A 22873-nucleotide genomic window follows, 5' to 3' on the forward strand; every position below is an offset into this window, starting at 1 on the left:
TGACGACAAACTCCCAAAACAAAGAAGAGCATGTTGAAGATGATGACGAAAGATGGATAGTTGTGACTCATCGAAAAAAAACAACAACCAAATTTCATCCAAAAGGAGTCGTCATTCCGTCAAAAGTATGCAAAAGGACGCATCTCCCAAAAAAAGAAGGGAAAAATAAACAAGAAGATATGGAAGCCTAAGCCTGTGAAAGAAAAAGACAAGGACTTCTGCCAGCCTCGATGGTCGATATCTTTGAAGGAATTCCTCCCAAACAGCTTCCTTGATGTTCATCCCAAGGAAATATTAGAAGTAATTGCATGTCATGTTGTCAGTATAACAGAAGTCGACAACAATTATGCATTTTATGAAGAAATCAAAAATTCAAATGAAATTAAGCAAAGGACTTCTGTCTTTGATCATATCAAACCTTCAACTACTCGATTTTCAGTCTTTCGAAGATTGAGTATGGCCACGAAAGAAGAAGAAACCCAATGTTTAAAATCTACTTTCACTCGAACTTCAGCTTTCAAAAGGTTAAGTATCTTCACATCAAAGAAAGATCATCCTTCAACATCTGTTTTTGATCGACTAAATATGACAAACGATCAACATGAAAAAGAGATGAAAACTTTGAAGGTAAAATCACTTCATGAAGAAACCAATGACGAGAAGATACGCAGTTGTGTCCTATCACGCATGAAGAAGAAGTTATCTGTTGACATAAACACAGAAGGTCCCTTGATTGTGAAGCCAAAAGTTATTATATTCACTAGTTCTGCAAATAAAGAAGGTGAACAATTTTTTTATGAACATATTTGTTAAATGTGTAAAGCTCCTTATCGCAAGAGCCTAAATTGCATGATGCTCCTAGTCCACAAGAGCTTAAAAGGTGAATGACAAAAAAAAAAAAAAGAAAAAAAGAATACTCAATTGAACTACGTTATGACTTGATCTCTAGGTTATAAAAAGGGTACGTAGGCAACTTAAAGTTTACTTTGAATTCAGTCGAACGAAAAAAAAAAGTATTATGTTTCGTCGCGATGATGTAATCTCAATAGAGAATGAAATTCATGAGGAGTTACAACAGAAAAGAAAGGGGGCAAAGTCAAATTAGCAAACTCTAGCTTTTCTCTCAAGTGTTGTGGCTGAGAGCAGAGTATCTTCTTCTCTCACGTGTTGTAGCAGTTGTCATCATCTGCATCTTCGACGTGTTGCAACAACTATCATCATCTTCATTCTCACATATGTTGCAACCGAGAGAATCATCAACAACATACTCATCTTCAATGTGTTGCAGAAGTAGCAATGGGCGCCATGATAGAGTTGCATCGTCTATCATGTACAAACCCAAGAAGTCGCAGCAGCAGTGGACGCCATGATAGAGTTGGATCGTCTATCATGTACAAACCCAAAAAGTCGAAGAAGTAGTGGGCGCCATGATAGAGTTGGATCGTCTATCATGTACAAACCCAAAAAGTCGAAGAAGTAGTGGGCGTCATGATAGAGTTGCATCGTCATCATGTACAAACCCAATAAGCAGCAGCAGTAGTGGGCGCCATGATAGAGTTGCATCGTCTATTATGTACAAACCCATGAAGCCTAGATGCTTGCATAGAGCCTTCAAGGAATAGCTGGAAAAAAAATCAAAGTGAAAGTCAGTTTAAAAAAAAGTTGAAAAAAAAAAAAGAAAAAAAAAAGAAAGGAAAGAAAGGAATGGAAACGGAAAAGAAAAAAAAAAGAACAAAGAAAAAGAAAAAAGAAAGTTAAAAATTATTGAAAAAGAATAAAATTAAAAACAATAGAAAAGAAGAAAAATCCAAAAGAAAGAAAAAAAATCAAACAAAAAAGAAAATAGAAGGGAAAGAAAAATGAAAGAAAATGAAAGAAAATACATATTAAAAAAAAGAATAGAAAGAAAATAACTTGAACTCAAAAAAAATATTTCTTTTCTTTGAGCTGCTATCATTAAAAAAAAAATAGTTTTCATGTCTCTCAAATGGTAAGCAATTCGAAAAACTTTAGAGGAGCCAAAACATGAGTATTGGTGATAAGATGAATGATTTTTGTTCTCAACATGCTTCTCTATTTATAGAGTAGGAAATGTGTCAAATCTCAAACTTCTCAACAAAACTGTTAACATTCGGTTAGGTTTGGGATTAGTTTCTAATTTTAAAAAAATAATAATAACAAATAAATTTAAAAGATTTTTTTTATAAAAAGCATCTTTTAATTTTTTTCTTCTAATTAAATCCATGAATAAAAAAAAATTGGAGAACAAAATCCAAATCATTTTGTTTTTCTTCTAATTCACTTCAATTCAAATATTTTTAAAAAAAATTGACAAAGTTTTCAAATTTTAAAGATAATTCAAATAGCATAAGTTTTGCTAAAAAAAATAATAATAAGGAATTAAAAAAAAAATCAAAACTTTGACTTAAATTCACATTTTGATGAATTGACGATATTCCAATTCTATCCTTTCTTTTTAAGTCTCAATTATCTCATTAAATTGATTGGTAAAAAGAAAAAAATCTATTGACCATATTCCAAATAATTTATATATATATATAAATAAAAATTATGAATTGAATTTAAAATTTACCAAACTCCATATAGCATTTTAACCACACTTATGTCTAAATGCATAGGGTGATTAATTTGTCATATTAACTGAAGTTATAGTGAAGAACAAATCACTTAGTATTTTTTTTGTTTCAGCTTATCGTTTTTTAGACTCGTCCACCCATATATGTGCACTAATCTCGAAAAGGGGGCATTTGTTGAGCAAGAAATTTCGGACAATTAAATTTTGTCATGTCATCACAACAAAATTGTGATGATTATAATTTGATGGGATTTTGGGTAGTCAAGTTTTCTCATATCCAACCCAATGCAAGTCTTTGATGAAAAATCGGGCCAAACAAGGAGGACCCGAGCCCACCAAGAAATGGGCCCAAGTCTAAGTTCAAGCCCATTAGGCAAATGGGTCAAAGCTCAAGCCCAACAGGCAAATGGGTCCAAGCTCAAGCCTAACAGACAAATGGGTCCAAGCTCAAGCCCAACAGACAAATGGGTCCAAGCTCAAGCCCAACAGGCAAGTGGGTCCAAATCCAAATCAAACAAGCAAATGGGTCCAAGCCCACCTAAAGTCCATGAAGTTTCTTTATAAATAGAGACCTTTGCCATTCATTTAAGGGGTCTTTTTGTTGAAGGAAGAATTAATATTCTGAAGTACTGAAGCTCTGAAGAATTGAAGATTCAAACTTCTATAAAGCTCAATTCTCAAACTTCTATAAAGCTCTCAAGACGTGTAAGTTCTTATCAACTTCGAGATCATCATCTTCTGAAAGATTGAAGACTTGGGAGATCAAACTTTCCTTGAATTCCATACTTGCAACTACAACATCCTAAAGACCGAAGATCAAGAAATTCTAAGTTTTTAACTTGTATTCGAGAGAAAGCATCAAAGGAGTAAATACTAGAGATTGTATTCACAATATTCATCAATATACAAATTTCAATTCCACGAAATACATTTCTTCAAAATCTCGTGTGAACAATCACATCATTTACTAAATTAATGATGAAAATACGGATAACTGAATTTGGGACTAAATTAAAAAAAAAAAAAGGAGAGAAATTACATTAGATGACAAAAAAATTTAGAAAAAAATAGCTCATAACACCCTTTTTTGCATATTGTAAATTTGACAAATATAACTAGTAATTGATGGTAATTATATGGTAATCTGACAGTAATCTACTTTTAAATTGGTCATTTTTGCAATTACTACTGTTAGTACCATCGAGTCATTAGTCATCATATTGAAAAATGTTTGGTGTCAAGGAGCTTATTCTAAAGTTGACTCATGAAAAGATCAAGTTTGATATAGATGGAGTAGCTCATACGAATAATGTTGTAGCCGAGATGACTTTAAATGTTCTGCCATTGATACAACTTTATGATCCTAAAAAGCTTGATTCAGTTTGGGACTTTCGAACCAATACTTGTTCTATTCCAACAAAAGATTGTGTCGACAAACTCTCAAAACAAAGAAGAGCTTACTGAGGATAATGGCGAAGAATGAATAGTCGTGGCTAGTCCAAAAGGAAGAAAAATAAATTCCAATCAAACGAAGTGATCACACTTCTATAAAAAGCATATAAAAGGAAACATCTCCAATAAAAAGAAACAGAAAAGGAACCAGAAGATGTGGAAGTCTAAGCCTAACAAAGAAAAAGACGAGGACTTCCTTCGACCTTGACAGTCTATAACTTTGACAGAATTTCTCTCAAGAAGCTTCCTTGATGATCATCTAGGGAAAATGATTAGAAATTGTATTTAATCTTTTTTTAATAATAATATAAAAAGATAATCCAATTATATTTTTCTAAAAAAATAATAATAATATTTTTTTTAATAAATCTCGAATTTCATTTTTTGAGATTAAAATATTTCATCATTTCAAAATTTTACATTTTATTTTCAATTTTAAAATTAAAATTTGGGTTTAAAATCAAAGTCAAATTAACTTGCATACATGACCTCGTTTTTAATAGATAGTTGCAAATTTAGCAATTAAATTCAAAATAGTTAAGTATATAACAACATTTTAAAACAATTGCAAATATAGCAAAATTTGTCAAATTCTATCAATGATAGAGTCTATCACTGATAAATCATGTCGTAAAAATTGGTCTATCACCGATAGATCATATGAGTTTATTAGTGATACAAGTCTATCAGCGATAGTTTTGCTATATTTGCAATTTTTTTTAAATGTTGCTATATCCTTAATTATTATTCCTCAAATGGTCATCCATTACAATTACCCCATTTTTAATGTCAAATTTAAATTGGAGCTATAAGTCCAAGTTTAGTCCAAGTTTGAGGGCCTCCTTTTTATTTCAAATTAAAATTGGTAATTTCAAATTCTTGTGCATCCTCAAGAAAAATTATGGTAGAAACCTCATCTTCGTTTCAACTTAAAATTTGACTATGTCCAAATTTTCTTTAAAAAACATCAAATTTAAAACTTTACTGTTAAATCAAATTAAATTGTAGATAAAACCTTGAACTTTTCTCAAATTAATTAAGGTTTGATCATATTTCAACCCTTATTTGAAATTTAAATCAAATTTGTGTACTTAAGTTCACATTTTGATTAATTTGATATATTAAATTGAGAAAGAAAGAAAAAAGCTCGTATTTTGACTTCAAATATATCTTTTTCGAGATTCATTCATCCATTGTACGTGCACAAATTTTGAAAAGAGACATTTGTTGAATAGAAAATTTTGAGACCAATCATAAATTGTCACATCTTTTGCTAAATTAATGATGAAAATACAAATAATTGAATTTGAGACTAATTAAAAAATTGGTATGTGTCCCAAATTAAAATTGAACATAAACTAACAAATTTAAATAATGTCACATGTTTTCATCATAACGGTTGGATGAAGTTCAATTGGGCAAAAAAAAAAAGATGAATTTAGTCCAAAGACTAAATATGACCCAAATTGTAAAGACCCTACTTTCCTACTAAGTTGAAGTCATTACTACTAAATAAATATAGTTTTTTTTAATATACAAGAAAATAATTTAAAATTTGAGAAAAATCTTTAAATAATAAAAATAATTAATTAATTAAAATAACTAATCAAAATACTAATTTGGGCCCATAAGAATAGAAGAAATACTTAAAGTAATTGTTAAAGTAATTGAACTCGAGTTCTAAAATAAACCTTTGAAAATATAATTACTAAAATATAAATGCGGAAGAAAACTGAACTATTCTCTATGGCAATCCACGGTCATTTCTTATCATTCGCCAGCTTGCCCTTGCCTCTACACTTACTTGAAAATTAAACATTTAAAAGAGTGAGTATAAATTTATACTAAGTAAGAGACTCATATTAGTCTCACTATGTGTCTGTTAACCTCTCGTTAGAGCCCTGTAACATGGTACTGCATACTATTGCTCTCCCGAACGCATACTATCCGGTGGTCCTGTAGGGACACATTTGCACTCTCGGTGAACCCGAAGAAATCACCCTATAGGAGAGTCAGGCTGTAAGTGATCCTATCGAATCACATCTCTAACTAGCCACACAAGCATACATAGGTGGTGACCCCGAGGGACCCCCATATGGTACAACTCTAACAAGAAACACTATAGCCTATACATGCTTAGCATAACATCAACATCTTAGCTCAGTTAGATATAACTCAAAAGTAACATATTTGATTAGCATGCCTCAATAAGTAATATTGTATCTCAATCATAATATGGCTCCTGAAGTAACCATTTATAAGGTTAACTCAAATAGACATATTATACATCTCTTAGTTACACCACTAAACAATACCTAACATACATGCAGCTTCCAAGCGGGGTTTAGTAGGGAAAATCTCTTACCTGGAGATTTGTTAAAGGTAATAGTTCACTGGTTGACAGTCAACTCCTTCCAAGAGTCAGTCCTAAACATGAACAAAATTAAAATCAATTATTTTGTCAACTATCACCCTATTGTTTAATTAAGCAATCAAGTCTATCCAACACAACCTTAATTGGAACAATTCAGAGTCTCATTTCCTCAAGTTATGCTTTAACCTTCGAGAAACATAAATCAATTTAAATCCATACCTAACTTATTTGGGACAAAGTAGGTAATTAATAGGGGCACCAAACCCAATCAAAACTAAGCAAAAAATTATCAAAACTGATTTCAAAACAGGGGACGGCTCGACAAAACAATAGGCTCGGCACGCAGCTCGTGGAGAAGGAAGGAGCACGCATGCGGCTTGGAGAACAGAGACGGCTCGCGCAATTCGTTCGCGGCTCACGCGACTCTATGAGGAAATCGTGGCTCGGCTTCGTAAGGAGGGCAGCTCGGATTACTTACACGTGTGCGGCTCGAAGGTGTCATTGACTAACCGACTCCGATTTAGATGATGCGACGAAGGTAATCCCGACGACAGCGGCGACGTTCGATGGCAGAGGACGCCTCAGTCGCTTGTGAGGCATAAACGACGGCTGGCTTCAGCAACGGACACACGACGCCTGGGCTATTGAAGAACCAAGAGGCTTGTCTGTGGTTAACTACCGACGTGCGGCTGCTGACGGAAGGAATGGATGGAGATGAGAACGATAGAGATTTTGGCGACGGCTAGCGTTCTTTGGATGAAGGAGAAGGTGAACAGTAACTACGGCACACATCACGAGTGGGTATTAAATATGTACCTTACTAATAATAACAATATTAATATTATTATTATTATTGTTATTGTTATTTAATTCCCCAAATAACTCATCTTTTCCCCTTCTCTTCCTATTCCAATTAATTTCCCATATCGGTTAGTTAATAACTCATTCTATCGCCTCTTTCCAAAACTACGTAGCATCAAATCAATACAAATACAATACCAACTCAAGTTCAACTTCATGAATCAAATTTCTTCGAAAATAGAGTGCAAACACAAATATAAGACTATTATTAGAAACAAATTAAATTGTCACTTACATCAGCTTTCTATTACCCACGTATTTCAAAATTGTTTGAAGTGTGAGTGCACCCTTTTTTTGATATCATCTGTTTGGACGTTGTAGGTTAAATTCAAGGATATTTAATTAACAACCAAAGTGAACTTACATTTGCAAATAGTTTTAGCATTTTCTCCCTATATATATATAAATATAGATGGGGAGACCTTAATCAAAATTTCTTGTCTGGCAAAAAGATGGTGGATGAACCTAATAAATATAGCATTTATTGAAACCACACTAACAATTACTTTTTTATTCTTTTTTTATATATAATTGAGTGTTAATATTTCAAACACCGACTTCTTAGTCTTTTACCCTATACACTACACTCTTTTTAATTTATTCTTCCTACCATATATGTTTTTTAAAAATAGTTATTTCTCTGCCTTAAATTCAGTTTATGATTTGATGTTCTCAACTAAGTTGATTTGAAACCCTATTTAAAATAGAAAATCTATTATATTTGATTTTTTTTATGAAAGGTAAATATTTAAACTATTTTATTAATTTACAATTTATTAATATTAAAATTAAAATAAGGAGTAATTAATAGAATCTACACATATAAAAAATTGGAATAAAAATAATGTAGAAAGTTAAGAATTTATAGCTAAAATAGACCACCTGAAATTGACGAGTAAGAGTATCCAACTTTTATAACTTATTGCTTTTATTTTAATGATAAATTTAAGTCTTTGTCTCTTTTAGATATCTTTAATAGGTCCTTCCAACTATAAAAAATGAAAATTGTGTCTATATCAAGACTTAATTTTTTGAATTTTTGAAAGAGATTAGATACAATTATTAGTCAACTTTGATAGCTAGCAATGGTGTATCTTTCCCCTAGCTTCATGTAAAAAATGTTAAGTACAACTTCAAACTGTAATTTTAACTCTCAAATCAAAATATAATATTTTATAGAACTTTTTATTATAAATAAATAAAATTTTGATGTCTAATTTTTATTATTATTATTTTAGTACAAATATAAAAATATAGAGATATTTGAATTTTCGACAACTTATAGGAAGGAAGATATCATATTAATTATAGCTGAGTTAAGTTCACTTTGACATCCCGTATATACTTAGAGGAAGATTAGAAAAAAGTACCTAACAAATAAATCAAGATAACAAACACACAAATTTTTAGAATATTATAAAAGAGAATACCAATTGAAAATGCAAGTCCCAACAATGTAAACTTACAACCTCAAATTTTGGGTTGATAAGTCAAGCAAATGAATACCAATTGAAAAGTAATCTAACATGTACTCTACTGAAGCCCTAGAGTGTCAGGTGACATATACACCCTAGCTATATAAATAAACCCATCTTGACTCTACCAATTTATAAAGTAACTTCAAATATAATGAGAGGGTACTTTATATTCATCGGAAGAAACTTTTTTTTTTATATGCAGTGAGCAGTCACATTACTTTTGTACTATATATATAACTTCATCACTTATATTAACATACACATTAGAATATAATAGGCTTGACACACATCTCTAAAACAACCACAAACACCAACCAGATTTACGGACTAGAAGTGAACAAAAAGAAATCAAAATAACGATCAATTGAAACCAAATAATTATAATTCAGTACAAGGATTAGGGTCTTCCCCAACGCAGCAAAACGTCGTCGAAAACCCTCATAAACGTCGCAAAAGGTTACCACGACGTCGGCAGGCACGTCGCGAAAAGCTTGCCAAGGATACTTTCTGCGACGCATCTCGAGCCAACGACGGTGAAACTTTCTCCCGCGCACCATTTAGTACATCGCATAAGGCTTCTGCGACGTCTGCGTTGTAGAAGGTTTTTTATTATTATTTTTATTATTTTCTATTATTTTTTATTATTTATTTTACTAAGGCTCGGCTTAATAAAGTTTGTAGTAAAATAAAAATATTATTCATTACAAAACGATACATGAAAAATGTTCAATACAAAAAAAAAAAACAATTACATAATTCAAAACATTACATTAAAAAAAAAAAAAAACTTGAAATCTAATGCTCTAGTGCATTGTAGGTATGGATGTCAAACCTACAAATGACATAAAAGTATAGTTAGAATATCACATATGGAAAGTTAATACAAATTAAATATTGAAAAGTGTGTACCCAAGTGATCATGGGCCTCTCGATGCCCGACTCATCTCCTTGAGCATCTTCTTCATCTCTTCCATTTGTTGTGCATGGTCCACCATTTGTCGATCTCGCTCCGCCATTTGTTGATCTCGCTCCTCCTTTCTCAGGCGTTGTTCTTGGAGAATTTGGTTAGCGTTTTCAAGGCTCGCTCTTAGTTCACTAACCTTCATTATGTGTGCTTGGTAGTCATACATAGTGGAGGAAGAAGATGAAACGGCAGTCCTATACTTGGGTTTTGGGCCCCAATCAAGACCTTTTGAGTAGCCCGATTGTCTACCCAAAACAGTCTCGCATATCTCGTTCTTAGTTAGTGGTTCAGAACCCTCTAGGACGGGCTGAGACTGAAGTTTCACCATTTGATTCTGCACAATAGTAGCTTGTAAGTTTGAGAGATGATCAGACTTAAAAATGTAGAATTAAAAGTATAAACAAACATAAAGTTTTCTAAAACTTACAATAGCATCCTCTGCTATTGATGAAATGAACTCGCCACTACTATTGGCGTGCGTTTCTCTAAATAACCTGACACGATCCACCAGACGACCGTGTAGTTTAGTGAGCTTTGTTTATCTCTGAAGAAACTACCTTATGTCGCTTATGTAGTTGTAAGGTTGTCGCGCCCTAAAACCTTACACATATTTGACCGCTCCTACATTCCAAAAAGAACGATGATCAAAACATTATACTTTCAAATAAATGCTAATTGATTGCAACATAAAAGTATATAAATTATCTGAAACTATCGAGTGATATAGTGGTTACATAGAAAGTATCAATCTTTCACTCGATTGACCAATCTCGAGGGTGGGTTTACCTGTGCTTGTTTAGGGTCGCTAAATTTCTTAAAATGTTGATGGTTACTTACCCTGAATTCCTTTCACACGATGAGCATTTGATGCTCAACAAAACAATTAAATGTTGGATCGTTTAGATCAAACACGAAAAATTGCTACAAAAGAAATAGATTTAGGGTCAATAAAAATTTTATAGGGAATAGAAACATACATAAATGTTTATGAAGTTGCAGGCTTACCGTTAGGCCGTCCTTGACGACCTCGATGCACTCTGGTAGAACATCTGCCCACTTCAGGACTGATTAGGAAACGTGTCTCGTGTCAACACACCGATCATGCAACTGAAACGAGAGACATCAATATTGTACGTACCGTTCTATTGTGACAAGACAGGTTTGTTCCCTCTTAGGGTTGAAAATGGGAATTCTCCCATTCTATTGTACGTACCGTTTGACATCTATGTTTCTAGAATGTCGTCGTACTCTCCTTGGAGTAGGAGTGGGAGCCGGATGAGAGGGATCTACTGAAAAGAAATGTTATTAGATACAATAAGCATAAATTAAAGACACGATCGATTGAGAGAAATTGTATTAAATATGTTGGTTATTACGAACCAAAAGTTTCGCCTATTGACGACGAACCACCCGCGTTATCCAACGTGCCAAGATTAAGAAAATAGTTTTCGTCATGCGAATTACTGAGAAAGTTAGACTTTATTTCTGCATACATAAAAATCAACAAACATTAAATAAATAAACATGAGTATCACAACGCAATTAATATAGAAAAATGACTAAATGTATGTATACGTCAAAAAAACATCGTTATTCATCATCACTTGACTCGCTTTGATGTGATGATTGTTTGTCATCTTCATCGTTTATGAAATTTTCCACGACATGACGAACATTTGGTCTTTCCACTATTGTAGGATCAACTTCAGTCCTACGCAGAGTGTCATCCTCAATGATGTGTTCGTCCACATGATGTTCAACGACGATTTTCAGTATATTAAGTTGATCATTCTCGATATCTTCCACTTCTGGCACGGTCCATACACATTTATTTTGCACCACTTGAACAATTTTACAATTGATACCATTTTTAGGATCTTTAAGGTAGAACACCTGATGTACCTGGGTTGCAACAATCACGGGTTCCTCAACGACCAAAATGGGACGTGTTTATTGACGTGTAGCCTAGTTCTTTGTGCATTCTATGATTTTTTTTTGTCTGCGTCAAACCATCTACACTTGAATAGTCAAGCAAGATTACATATTCATATTATGACCATCTAAAATTTCATATTCTTTAAGTAAAATCATTATGACCCAAATATAAATATTATTCAGTTGAATAGTAATGTAATCTGGTGCCATTTATATATCAACTTGTAAGATTACATAACTTATTGATCTCTATTCTTTCAAATGTATATTAGAGTATAATAATTTAGTATATAGTAACATTTTAAAAAAATTATAAATATAACAAAAATGATCAGAACACTTGAATTTTGTCAATAATAGATTCTTAGGGTTTATTAGTAATAGACCAATATTTACAATATGATCGTGATAGACGACTCTGGCAGATTTTTTATATTTGCAAATTTTCACTTGTTTTGTCGTTTAAATAAGTTACTTGTAAAAAAAATCAATATTTTGAGAGTCCAAATTTAAGATTCATGGAGGATGGATGAAAGTATATAATTAAAAAAACGAGACAGAAATTGAAATGAAATTTTATAAATATTCTTGGAAGGATTTAAAGTAATTTTTATAGATTTTAAAAATAGAGAAATGAAAAAATATTTAAGAAAAAGTAATAGAGGAAGAAGGAAAAGGACGTATGAAATTAAGAATGAAAAGGATAGTAAAGTAATAGAATAAAAGAAATGGGTCCACATTGTCTATATAATTGATAGTTGTAGAAGAAAGTTTGAGCATTTCTGCATTTCTCATTATTGACAACTGACAATTGAAGCAGTCCAATAGGAAGGTTTATTTTGTTTAATTCCTCAACCACAATTTGTCACTTTCATCTCTCACTCTTTTTTATTCAATCAGTTTTCTTTTACAAGGTTGACTTCCATAATAATCTCTTCTTTTTATCAAAATATTTTTTGTTTTTTCCTTTACTCCCAGTAAATCAATTTGCTAATGCTTTTGGTGTTATCATATGTCTGGGTATATATCATAATTATTCTTTAAATTATCAATCTACAGTAAAGAAATCAAAGGATTATTATATATATATATATCTTACTTCCTTAACTTTGAGGTTTTTATCCTTCCAGTGCTTAACATGTTAAGAGTTTAATTACCCTCTAACAAAACCTCTTACTCTGCCACTGTATCAGGTTGATGAGGAGTTGAACAACATATCATGGAAAGCAATTGACTACCCAGGAAGTGACCCTCAATTCAAACCTCCATCCAACCTAAAAGAAAAAGACAGTAAATCAAAAGAAGTTGATGAAGGCGAAGAAGCTGAAGAGCTTTATGGGCCTCTTTTCAAAGGCATTGTCAATCTACAACACCAACAACAGATACAAGTAGCTGTAGGAGCCCTTAGAAAATTTGGATTTCCAGTCACTCTTCTTTCCCCAACCACCAAGCCTCCCAACCCTTCAATGATCATCAAGTGCGATGCAGTGGTGGTCGGGTCCGGGTCAGGCGGCGGAGTGATAGCTGGGGTGTTGGCTAATGCAGGGTACAAAGTGCTTGTATTAGAGAAAGGAAGCTATTGTGCTAGAACAAACCTGTCACTCCTAGAAGGGCCAGCCATGGAAGAAATGTATCAATCAAGTGGTTTGGTGGCAACTGATAATATGAATGTGCTTATACTTGCAGGCTCTACTGTTGGTGGAGGGTCAACAGTAAATTGGTCAGCTTCTATTGAAACACCAAGTCATATAACTAGAGAATGGTCAGATGAGTATGAATTGGAGTTGTTTAGAAGCAATTTATACAAAGAAGCAATTGATGTAGTGTGTAAGAAAATGGGAGTTCAATCAAAAATTGACAATGAAGGGTTTAACAATGCAGTTTTAAGAAAAGGGTGTGAGGAATTGGGTGGTCATGCTATCACTATTCCTAGAAATTCAACTTCTGATCATTACTGTGGTTGGTGCTGTCTAGGATGCAGGGATGGAAGAAAGAAGGGGACTGCAGAGACATGGCTTGTGGACTTGGTAAGGTCGGGAAATGGCGTTATACTTCCAGGCTGCGAAGCCATTAAAATCAGACAGGAGAAGGAACATGGGAGAGAACGTAAGAGGGCAAAAGGCGTTGCATTTGAATTCTGGTGTGGATCAGCAGCCAAACAGATGTGCTTGGTTGAGTCCAAGGTGACTATAGTGGCATGTGGGGCTCTTAATACTCCTCCATTGTTGAAAAGAAGTGGGTTGAGAAACCCAAATATTGGAAAAAACTTGCATCTTCATCCTGTAACAATGGCATGGGGTTATTTTCCTGCAGAAACTGGTATGTGATAACTCACATACTATCATATTTCTACCAAAAAGGTAACACGGCACAAACGAATCACAGTAGCATATCACCAACAATATTTGGGTAGCTCACTCCAACCAAAGGATTTTAGAAAAGGAAGAGTTTGTCATGTGACAAACTGTGGTTAGATGAAAGAGGAGTGGGCTACAAAAAGAGGAGTGCTAAGTGCCATGTCTTTTTAGAAAAAAGTGGAAGAAACTCAGTCAAATGCTTCTCTAAAAGCATTCTAGTTTTGCTTTGTTTGTAGAAGTAGAAATAATCAAATCTTAGCCAAATAACACTCTTTTTACCATTTTTCAAAACTTCAACCAAACACTGTCCAGTGGTGTTTGAAAAAGGAAAATACACTTTTAGCCATCCATACCATGTGCATTTAAAAGGATTCAGGAGTAAAGCACACACACTCAAATTCACTTGTGGACATCATCTTTCCTAACCAAACATTTGCTAAGATGTCGTCTCACCCTTTTCTGTGTAAAAATAGACTACACTTTTCCCAGCGTCTTCAAAAACATCGCGAAAACGGACTTTTCGTGACGTCAACAACTATGGACGTCGTAGAAAGTTAAAATAACGATTATTTTATTGTTACTTTCCACGACGTCGTTCCCCACCACGTCTCGGATTATGGTAACCTTCCGCAACGTCAACCACTAAATGTCGTAGAAAGTGAAATATTGAATTTATTATTTCATCTACTAAACATCGCGAAAAGTCGAAACATGGTGTTTCAAATTCAATTTTCCACGATGTTTCTCGAGCACACGCCGCGAAAAGTTGAAAATAATAATTTTACTATTCAACTTTCCGCGACGTGTAGTACTTGACGTCGCCGAAAGTCCCATTTGAAATGGAACATTTCGACTTTCCACGACGTCTCTCGAAAGTATGTTGTGGAAAGGTGAAATAACAAAATAAATATTAAGCCTTCAACGACGTGATGTTCTCAAACGTCGCGGAAAGGACCGTATTGTGACTAATTGTTGTACACGTCGGCAAAAGATGATTAACGTCAACATTGGTTTTAACGACGTCGTTTCAAACGTCGCGATAGGTTCGATTTCTTGGGGTGGTTGTAAGGCTCCAAACTAATTATGGATCCAACCCTAAAATATGAATAACGTACAGTGAACATTAAATAATCATAAGATGATTAAAGAACTTTGTCAAGAAACGAAATAAATTCGACTTCCAAACCTCCGTATTCAAACATATGATTCTGGCTAAAAGTATGCCACGTGTCTTCCTTTTAAGAAATTATTTTGCTTATTTATTAAAAGAAATTGAAAAGAATAATAATAACATAAAATATATTCTGAGTGTCCTTTTTTTTCATTTTGAAAAAATTCTATGAGCGAACCTGGAAAGCGACCAAACCAAAATATGGGACATTTCTGTGCGGCGGTGATTGGCGGCGGCGGCGGCGGTGACGACGGGGAAACAAATCACCAACCCCACCAACACTGCGTGATAGAGCTCCACGGCGGTGCCGACAGCTTCCACGACGGAGCATCGGTAGAAATTTCACAACATGCAAACTCCAATAATGACTACTACTCCTCCGCCGGCCACCTCTCCGCCTCGGAAATGGAGTCTCTTGCTGCTCTATGCGATACATTTTTACCGTCCGTCGCTCCATCCACCGCTGCAGATAGATCCACTGCCTTTTTCTTTGAGACCTCCGCATCTGCTATTGGAACTCCTGACAGAGTAAGTTGAAAAATATCATTTTTTTTCTTTATACTTTAAATTATTATATATATATATATAATAATTAACTTACCATTATTAGTTGAATAATCTATATTTTCAAAACAAAATATACTTTGTATGTTGATGCATGCAAGTATATATACAAGTAGAAAGAAAAAAATTTAACCATTGACCATGGTTAATCATATAAAAAAATAAAATTTGGAAGGTCGGATTTGTTAACAATTTTTGTCTTTGATTTTCTTTTTTTCAAATTTACGCTTTTCTCGATTTCTTTATTAACATCTAAATTCTTTGTCTTTTTTTTTTTTTTGTATTTTAAAAACTTATTTATTTTACATTCCAAAATCTTAGTCTGATTTTTTCAACTTATTTTTAGAAAATCAAGAAAAATATCAAGCTTTGCATGGTAACATTAGACTGTGCTTGACAACATTTTTTTTTTTTTTTGTTTTTTTGTTTTTTTGAAACTTTTATTCAATATTTCAAAATATTTGAACTACTTTTAGTTAACTTTTTTATAAAAAATTATATTAACTTTTTTTCTTTTTCTTAAGAAAAAAATCAATGATCTTCAAATAATTAGTTAACTTAGTATCTAAAATTTGTACATAACCGGGTGTTCAACCTTAGATCAAAACAAAGTTTATGGTGAAGTTTATGGGGCATTTGGATCAGGTTTCTAATATTTAGGATTTATATAAAAAAAAAAAATAGAACCATTTTTGTCCAAACATACACTTAAAAAGAATGAATTATTTTTAAAATAATAGATTTTAAGAATATTTAGAACTTATAGCAAATTTTATAACTGACAGTCAATAATATAATATGCTATAGTGATGAAAGAATATAAGTGATAGATTCAAAAATTTTGTTGTAATCTGTAAATATTTTAATTTATTTGTGCTATTTTTAAAAATATCTCTAAAATGAACTCGAAGTAAATAGTAAGAATAAGAATATATTGTATGCTTTTTTTTTTTAATTTTTCAGAATAAAAGAGTTAGAATTTCGAAAGGAAATTTTGTGATTGGACTTGACAGCAATAAATTCTTCCTACCATCTAACTATTGTACTACCTCAAAAATAGAAAAAGCAAAAAAAAGTAAAGATTTTTTATTTAGAAAAAGAAACTTTCTATTTGTTACAAAATGTGGTTTCTCTTCTCTCTCTATTCATCACCACATTATAGTTCTTACTTCCTAATTAGTAAAAGAAATAGTCGCTCTCCTAATTTACTTTCTTTTCATACTACCTACCTATATTTAGGGCTAATTGTTTGAAACTCTGAACCTAGTTCGAACTGTTATTTTATCCGGTGCTTATTAAACATCATGCAAATTCATTACCTAACTATGATTGTGAGACAAATATTATTTTGTAGTGATCTCATTAAATAACTCTTTTCTACTCTTGATGTTGTATAAAATAGAAAAGAAAAAAAAAAGAAAAACCCAACTTCTTAGTAATAGGTCTATATTTAATATGTAACAATTTAGTCTCTCAATTTTTAAAAACATTTTAAAGTTGGAATGTAATATTTTGATATATATGTAGGTAGGGGAGATGATAAAGGAGAGAGTTAAACATCCAAAGAAATGGCTAGTGAGAGTTACTCTATGGTTGTTATCAACATGGTATGGGACATACATTCTATGTGGTAATAAAAGCCTTTCAAACCATTTCCCATACTTTGAGAGATTTTCAAAAGTTCCTCAAAAGAAAAGAGAACAAATTGCACTCTCTTGGTCCCTAAGCTACTTTTTTCTACTTAGAATGTTGTTCAGAACCATTAAGATCTTTTGTCTTCTCGCTTTCTTTACACAGGTAAGTTCTTTCTTTCTGTTCGTTACGTTTATAAAAAATACTTAGACTTCATATCGTGGATATATCACAATAATTCATCTTCATGCATCTCATTAAATTCATCCAATCGTTTTCAAATATTTATTGTTTTTGTAAACATTGTCGGCGTTTTCCTTTATTTGAAAACAACTATTTTATTTATTCATTTAATCAATCATGTTTTCGTGTAGGTTAGTATTAAATATTCCCAACTATGTCACTCCACTTGTCTTCATAATTCTACACGTTTTCATATAAAAAAGAAAATATAGATAATATAAATGTGGGTACCAACTACGAAGGTCCTTCAAATCTTCTTCTTAAAAGTCAGAATTTTATTTATGTCTTTTAACTCATATTACTTAATACATTTAGTTTTGGACGTTTTCTTAACTTTTTTCTTTTTCTTTTCTTTTCTTTAAATTTATTTTAATTCAAGAAAATGGAGTTATGAAGATACTTGTATAAGACTTAACATTCTACATGTTTTTCTTTTTAAATAGTTATATCCTCTCACAAAAGTTGTTAGATTGATCGTAAGTTGACTCATCTCTTGTTTTAAATCTTAATCTATTTGAAGTCTATTATTTATTTTGACACTAATTTATAATAATTTTATATTATAGCTTTTTTTATTTACAACTTTTGAAAACATATTTACATTATCATGTTTGAAATTTGATAAAAATAAATTTTTATTTCAATACTAAAGAAAATGGAAACATTTGAAGTTTGTAAAAAATACACATGTTTTTTTAAGTAAATAATACTAAATTTAGGCATTTTAAAGTGTGTGTATATAACTAAATAAAATGGATTAAAAAAGTATAGGAGTTGATATTTTAAACAATCAATTTTTATGTATTTTTCAAAATAATGCAAATAAAGATATTTGAACATGAATTCATGTTGAAGGTCCTACCCATTGAATTGTATCCAACCAACAAAATTTAATCCATTAAAGATATATATAATGATGTTTTCAAAACTAAGATTCAAATATTGTGTTTTATCCATGAAATTCAAGAAAAATCACTACAATTAGATCCTTAAAATTTCATATACTTTAAGTAAAATCATTATGACCAAAATATAAATATAATCTAGTTGAATAGTAACGTAATCTGGTGCCATTTATATATCAACTTGTAAAATTACATAACTTATTGATCTCTATTCTTTCAAATGTATATTAGAGTATAATAATTTAGTATATAGTAACATTTTAAAAAAATTATAAATATAACAAAAATGATGAGAACACTTGAATTTTGTCAATAATAGATTTTTGGGGTTTATTAGTAATAGACCAATATTTACAATATGATCGTGATAGACGACTCTGGCAGATTTTTTTATATTTGCAAATTTTCACTTGTTTTGTCGTTTAAATAAGTTACTTGTAAAAAAAATCAATATTTTGAGAGTCCAAATTTAAGATTCATGGAGGATGGATGAAAGTATATAATTAAAAAAACGAGACAGAAATTGAAATGAAATTTTATAAATATTCTTGGAAGGATTTAAAGTAATTTTTATAGATTTTAAAAATAGAGAAATGAAAAAAATATTTAAGAAAAAGTAATAGAGGAAGAAGGAAAAGGACGTATGAAATTAAGAATGAAAAGGATAGTAAAGTAATAGAATAAAAGAAATGGGTCCACATTGTCTATATAATTGATAGTTGTAGAAGAAAGTTTGAGCATTTCTGCATTTCTCATTATTGACAACTGACAATTGAAGCAGTCCAATAGGAAGGTTTATTTTGTTTAATTCCTCAACCACAATTTGTCACTTTCATCTCTCACTCTTTTTTATTCAATCAGTTTTCTTTTACAAGGTTGACTTCCATAATAATCTCTTCTTTTTATCAAAATATTTTTTGTTTTTTCCTTTACTCCCAGTAAATCAATTTGCTAATGCTTTTGGTGTTATCATATGTCTGGGTATATATCATAATTATTCTTTAAATTATCAATCTACAGTAAAGAAATCAAAGGATTATTATATATATATATATCTTACTTCCTTAACTTTGAGGTTTTTATCCTTCCAGTGCTTAACATGTTAAGAGTTTAATTACCCTCTAACAAAACCTCTTACTCTGCCACTGTATCAGGTTGATGAGGAGTTGAACAACATATCATGGAAAGCAATTGACTACCCAGGAAGTGACCCTCAATTCAAACCTCCATCCAACCTAAAAGAAAAAGACAGTAAATCAAAAGAAGTTGATGAAGGCGAAGAAGCTGAAGAGCTTTATGGGCCTCTTTTCAAAGGCATTGTCAATCTACAACACCAACAACAGATACAAGTAGCTGTAGGAGCCCTTAGAAAATTTGGATTTCCAGTCACTCTTCTTTCCCCAACCACCAAGCCTCCCAACCCTTCAATGATCATCAAGTGCGATGCAGTGGTGGTCGGGTCCGGGTCAGGCGGCGGAGTGATAGCTGGGGTGTTGGCTAATGCAGGGTACAAAGTGCTTGTATTAGAGAAAGGAAGCTATTGTGCTAGAACAAACCTGTCACTCCTAGAAGGGCCAGCCATGGAAGAAATGTATCAATCAAGTGGTTTGGTGGCAACTGATAATATGAATGTGCTTATACTTGCAGGCTCTACTGTTGGTGGAGGGTCAACAGTAAATTGGTCAGCTTCTATTGAAACACCAAGTCATATAACTAGAGAATGGTCAGATGAGTATGAATTGGAGTTGTTTAGAAGCAATTTATACAAAGAAGCAATTGATGTAGTGTGTAAGAAAATGGGAGTTCAATCAAAAATTGACAATGAAGGGTTTAACAATGCAGTTTTAAGAAAAGGGTGTGAGGAATTGGGTGGTCATGCTATCACTATTCCTAGAAATTCAACTTCTGATCATTACTGTGGTTGGTGCTGTCTAGGATGCAGGGATGGAAGAAAGAAGGGGACTGCAGAGACATGGCTTGTGGACTTGGTAAGGTCGGGAAATGGCGTTATACTTCCAGGCTGCGAAGCCATTAAAATCAGACAGGAGAAGGAACATGGGAGAGAACGTAAGAGGGCAAAAGGCGTTGCATTTGAATTCTGGTGTGGATCAGCAGCCAAACAGATGTGCTTGGTTGAGTCCAAGGTGACTATAGTGGCATGTGGGGCTCTTAATACTCCTCCATTGTTGAAAAGAAGTGGGTTGAGAAACCCAAATATTGGAAAAAACTTGCATCTTCATCCTGTAACAATGGCATGGGGTTATTTTCCTGCAGAAACTGGTATGTGATAACTCACATAATATCATATTTCTACCAAAAAGGTAACACGGCACAAACGAATCACAGTAGCATATCACCAACAATATTTGGGTAGCTCACTCCAACCAAAGGATTTTAGAAAAGGAAGAGTTTGTCATGTGACAAACTGTGGTTAGATGAAAGAGGAGTGGGCTACAAAAAGAGGAGTGCTAAGTGCCATGTCTTTTTAGAAAAAAGTGGAAGAAACTCAGTCAAATGCTTCTCTAAAAGCATTCTAGTTTTGCTTTGTTTGTAGAAGTAGAAATAATCAAATCACTCTTTTTACCATTTTTCAAAACTTCAACCAAACACTGTCCTGTGGTGTTTGAAAAAGGAAAATACACTTTTAGCCATCCATACCATGTGCATTTAAAAGGATTCAGGAGTAAAGCACACACACTCAAATTCACTTATGGACATCATCTTTCCTAACCAAACATTTGACGAGGTGTTTAGGGCCCTGAGTTGGTTATCATAATTAGTAAGTTATAATAGTTAGTATTTGGCGTGTAGATCGTTATAGTTTAAGAGGCACAAACTATTTTTGTTTAGGTGAGAAATAGTAAATATTATGGCAAAGAAGAAAAGATAGGACTAATGAAAAATAGTAAATATTGTAACAGAGAGTTCTAAAATGGTATTTACTATATAGGTTATTAATAGTTATATACACACAACTATTATAGTTGGCACACCAAACATGGAGTGGTCTATGGAAATCTACCCCACCAACTTCTAGTTGTCTACATAGGGCCCTTGAGTTCTAATCAAAATTTCAAACAGTTATTTTTTCTTTTTAATTTTCCAAAAGTCTGACATTAGTTTGAAAACATGGCAAGAAAGTAGATAAAAAGAAAAGAAAAAAAACAAAGAAATTGATAGATAGGAGCAGTGTATATAAGCTTAATTTTCATAAAACAAATACTTATAAAACGGGTCCTTAATTACATTCTTCCTTTACAGATAAATCATGGCCAGAGAAAGACAAGAAAAGCTATGAAGGAGGGATAATGACAGCCATGTGTAACATAGGGTCGGAACCTAATCAAGAACCTGGATATGGAGGAGCAGTAATCCAGACACCAGCCTTACACCCAGGGCTCTTCTCAATCTTAATGCCATGGATCTCTGGAACAAATATCAAACAAAGGATGTGCAAATTTTCAAGAACAGCCCATGTATTTGTATTGGCAAGAGACAAAGGGTCAGGAATAGTGAAATCTCCAAGCTCACTAAGCTACAAAATGGATGATGTGGATGAACACAATCTACAGAAAGGATTGGAAAAAGCTTTGAAGATTTTGGCAGCAGCTGGAGCAGTTGAAATAGGAACCCATCATAATAAAGGGAGAAGCATAAATGTGAAGAAAGTGAGTTTTAGAGAGTATGAAAAGTTTGTGAAAGAGGAAAGTTCAAGGCCATTGAAGGATTTGTTGACACCAATTTGTTCAGCTCATCAAATGGGGAGTTGCAGAATGGGAATTGGAGCTAAGGATTCTGTGGTGAATCAGAGAGGGGAGACATGGGAAGTGGAAGGCCTTTTCATTGCTGATTCCAGTGTTTTTCCAACTGCTTTGGGAGTTAATCCAATGGTTACAGTTCAAGCTATTGCTTATTGTACTGCACAATCTGTTCTTGAAACTCTTAAGAGGAAGAGAAATTGATGTAAATTAGAGAAGATAACTTATGAACTCGATGTCATGTCTTTTCTATCTTTTCTTCTCATGTTGGCAAAATAGCATGGCTTTTGTAATAAAGAAAATGTTTTGGAGCTCATTTCTTTAGGAACTTTTACGTTTTTGATGTATATTCAGAAAATAATATAAAGAATAATGCACTTGTCCGATGATAGATAATACTGAATTTACATTCATCAATCGACTTAAACTTTTGGTTAATCGATAATTTAATATGGTACAGAGCAAGTGATCCAAGAGGTCAAGTATTCAAACCTCTTAAAGAGAGTCTTAGAGGAGAAACTATTAATTTTGCATTCACTTTATCAACTTAAACTTTTAGTCAATAGATAGATTAACATTACTT

General features: G+C 32.6%; 2 protein-coding genes and 1 long non-coding RNA gene across 5 annotated transcripts; 2 read left to right on the forward strand and 1 right to left on the reverse strand.

Moving 5' to 3' along the window:
• Window positions 1-5682: 5682 nt before the first annotated feature.
• Window positions 5683-7293, reverse strand: LOC116403384. The gene is made up of 2 exons (XR_004216164.1): window positions 6414-7293; window positions 5683-6049 (listed from the first exon to the last, which is right to left on the reverse strand). It is a non-coding gene; the product is annotated as an uncharacterized LOC116403384 (long non-coding RNA).
• Window positions 7294-12306: 5013 nt separating this feature from the next.
• LOC101207536 (long-chain-alcohol oxidase FAO4A) lies at window positions 12307-14298 on the forward strand. Of its 2 annotated transcripts, none has more exons than XR_004216157.1 (2): window positions 12307-12574; window positions 12854-12940. XR_004216157.1 is itself a non-coding variant. In XM_031884492.1 (2 exons), exons 1-2 carry the CDS (start codon window positions 12654-12656, stop codon window positions 13985-13987), a joined length of 1161 nt encoding a protein of 386 aa, XP_031740352.1. In that variant the 5' UTR covers window positions 12639-12653; the 3' UTR covers window positions 13988-14298. The 2 variants fall into 2 exon arrangements, 1 of the variants encoding a protein (XP_031740352.1); XM_031884492.1 differs by lacking the exon at window positions 12307-12574 and adding an exon at window positions 12639-12680 and having other exon boundaries at window positions 12854-14298.
• A 1043-nt stretch (window positions 14299-15341) lies between these two features.
• On the forward strand, window positions 15342-22606 carry LOC105436322 (long-chain-alcohol oxidase FAO4A). 2 transcript variants are annotated; one of them, XM_031884490.1, is made up of 4 exons: window positions 15342-15716; window positions 17280-17549; window positions 19687-20812; window positions 21794-22606. In XM_031884490.1, exons 1-4 carry the CDS (start codon window positions 15357-15359, stop codon window positions 22492-22494), a joined length of 2457 nt encoding a protein of 818 aa, XP_031740350.1. In that variant the 5' UTR covers window positions 15342-15356; the 3' UTR covers window positions 22495-22606. The 2 variants fall into 2 exon arrangements, with proteins under 2 accessions (XP_031740350.1, XP_031740351.1); XM_031884491.1 differs by lacking the exon at window positions 17280-17549.
• Window positions 22607-22873: the final 267 nt, after the last annotated feature.

Source organism: Cucumis sativus, chromosome 4 (genome assembly GCF_000004075.3).
Source record: "Cucumis sativus cultivar 9930 chromosome 4, Cucumber_9930_V3, whole genome shotgun sequence".
NCBI lineage: Eukaryota > Viridiplantae > Streptophyta > Magnoliopsida > Cucurbitales > Cucurbitaceae > Cucumis > Cucumis sativus.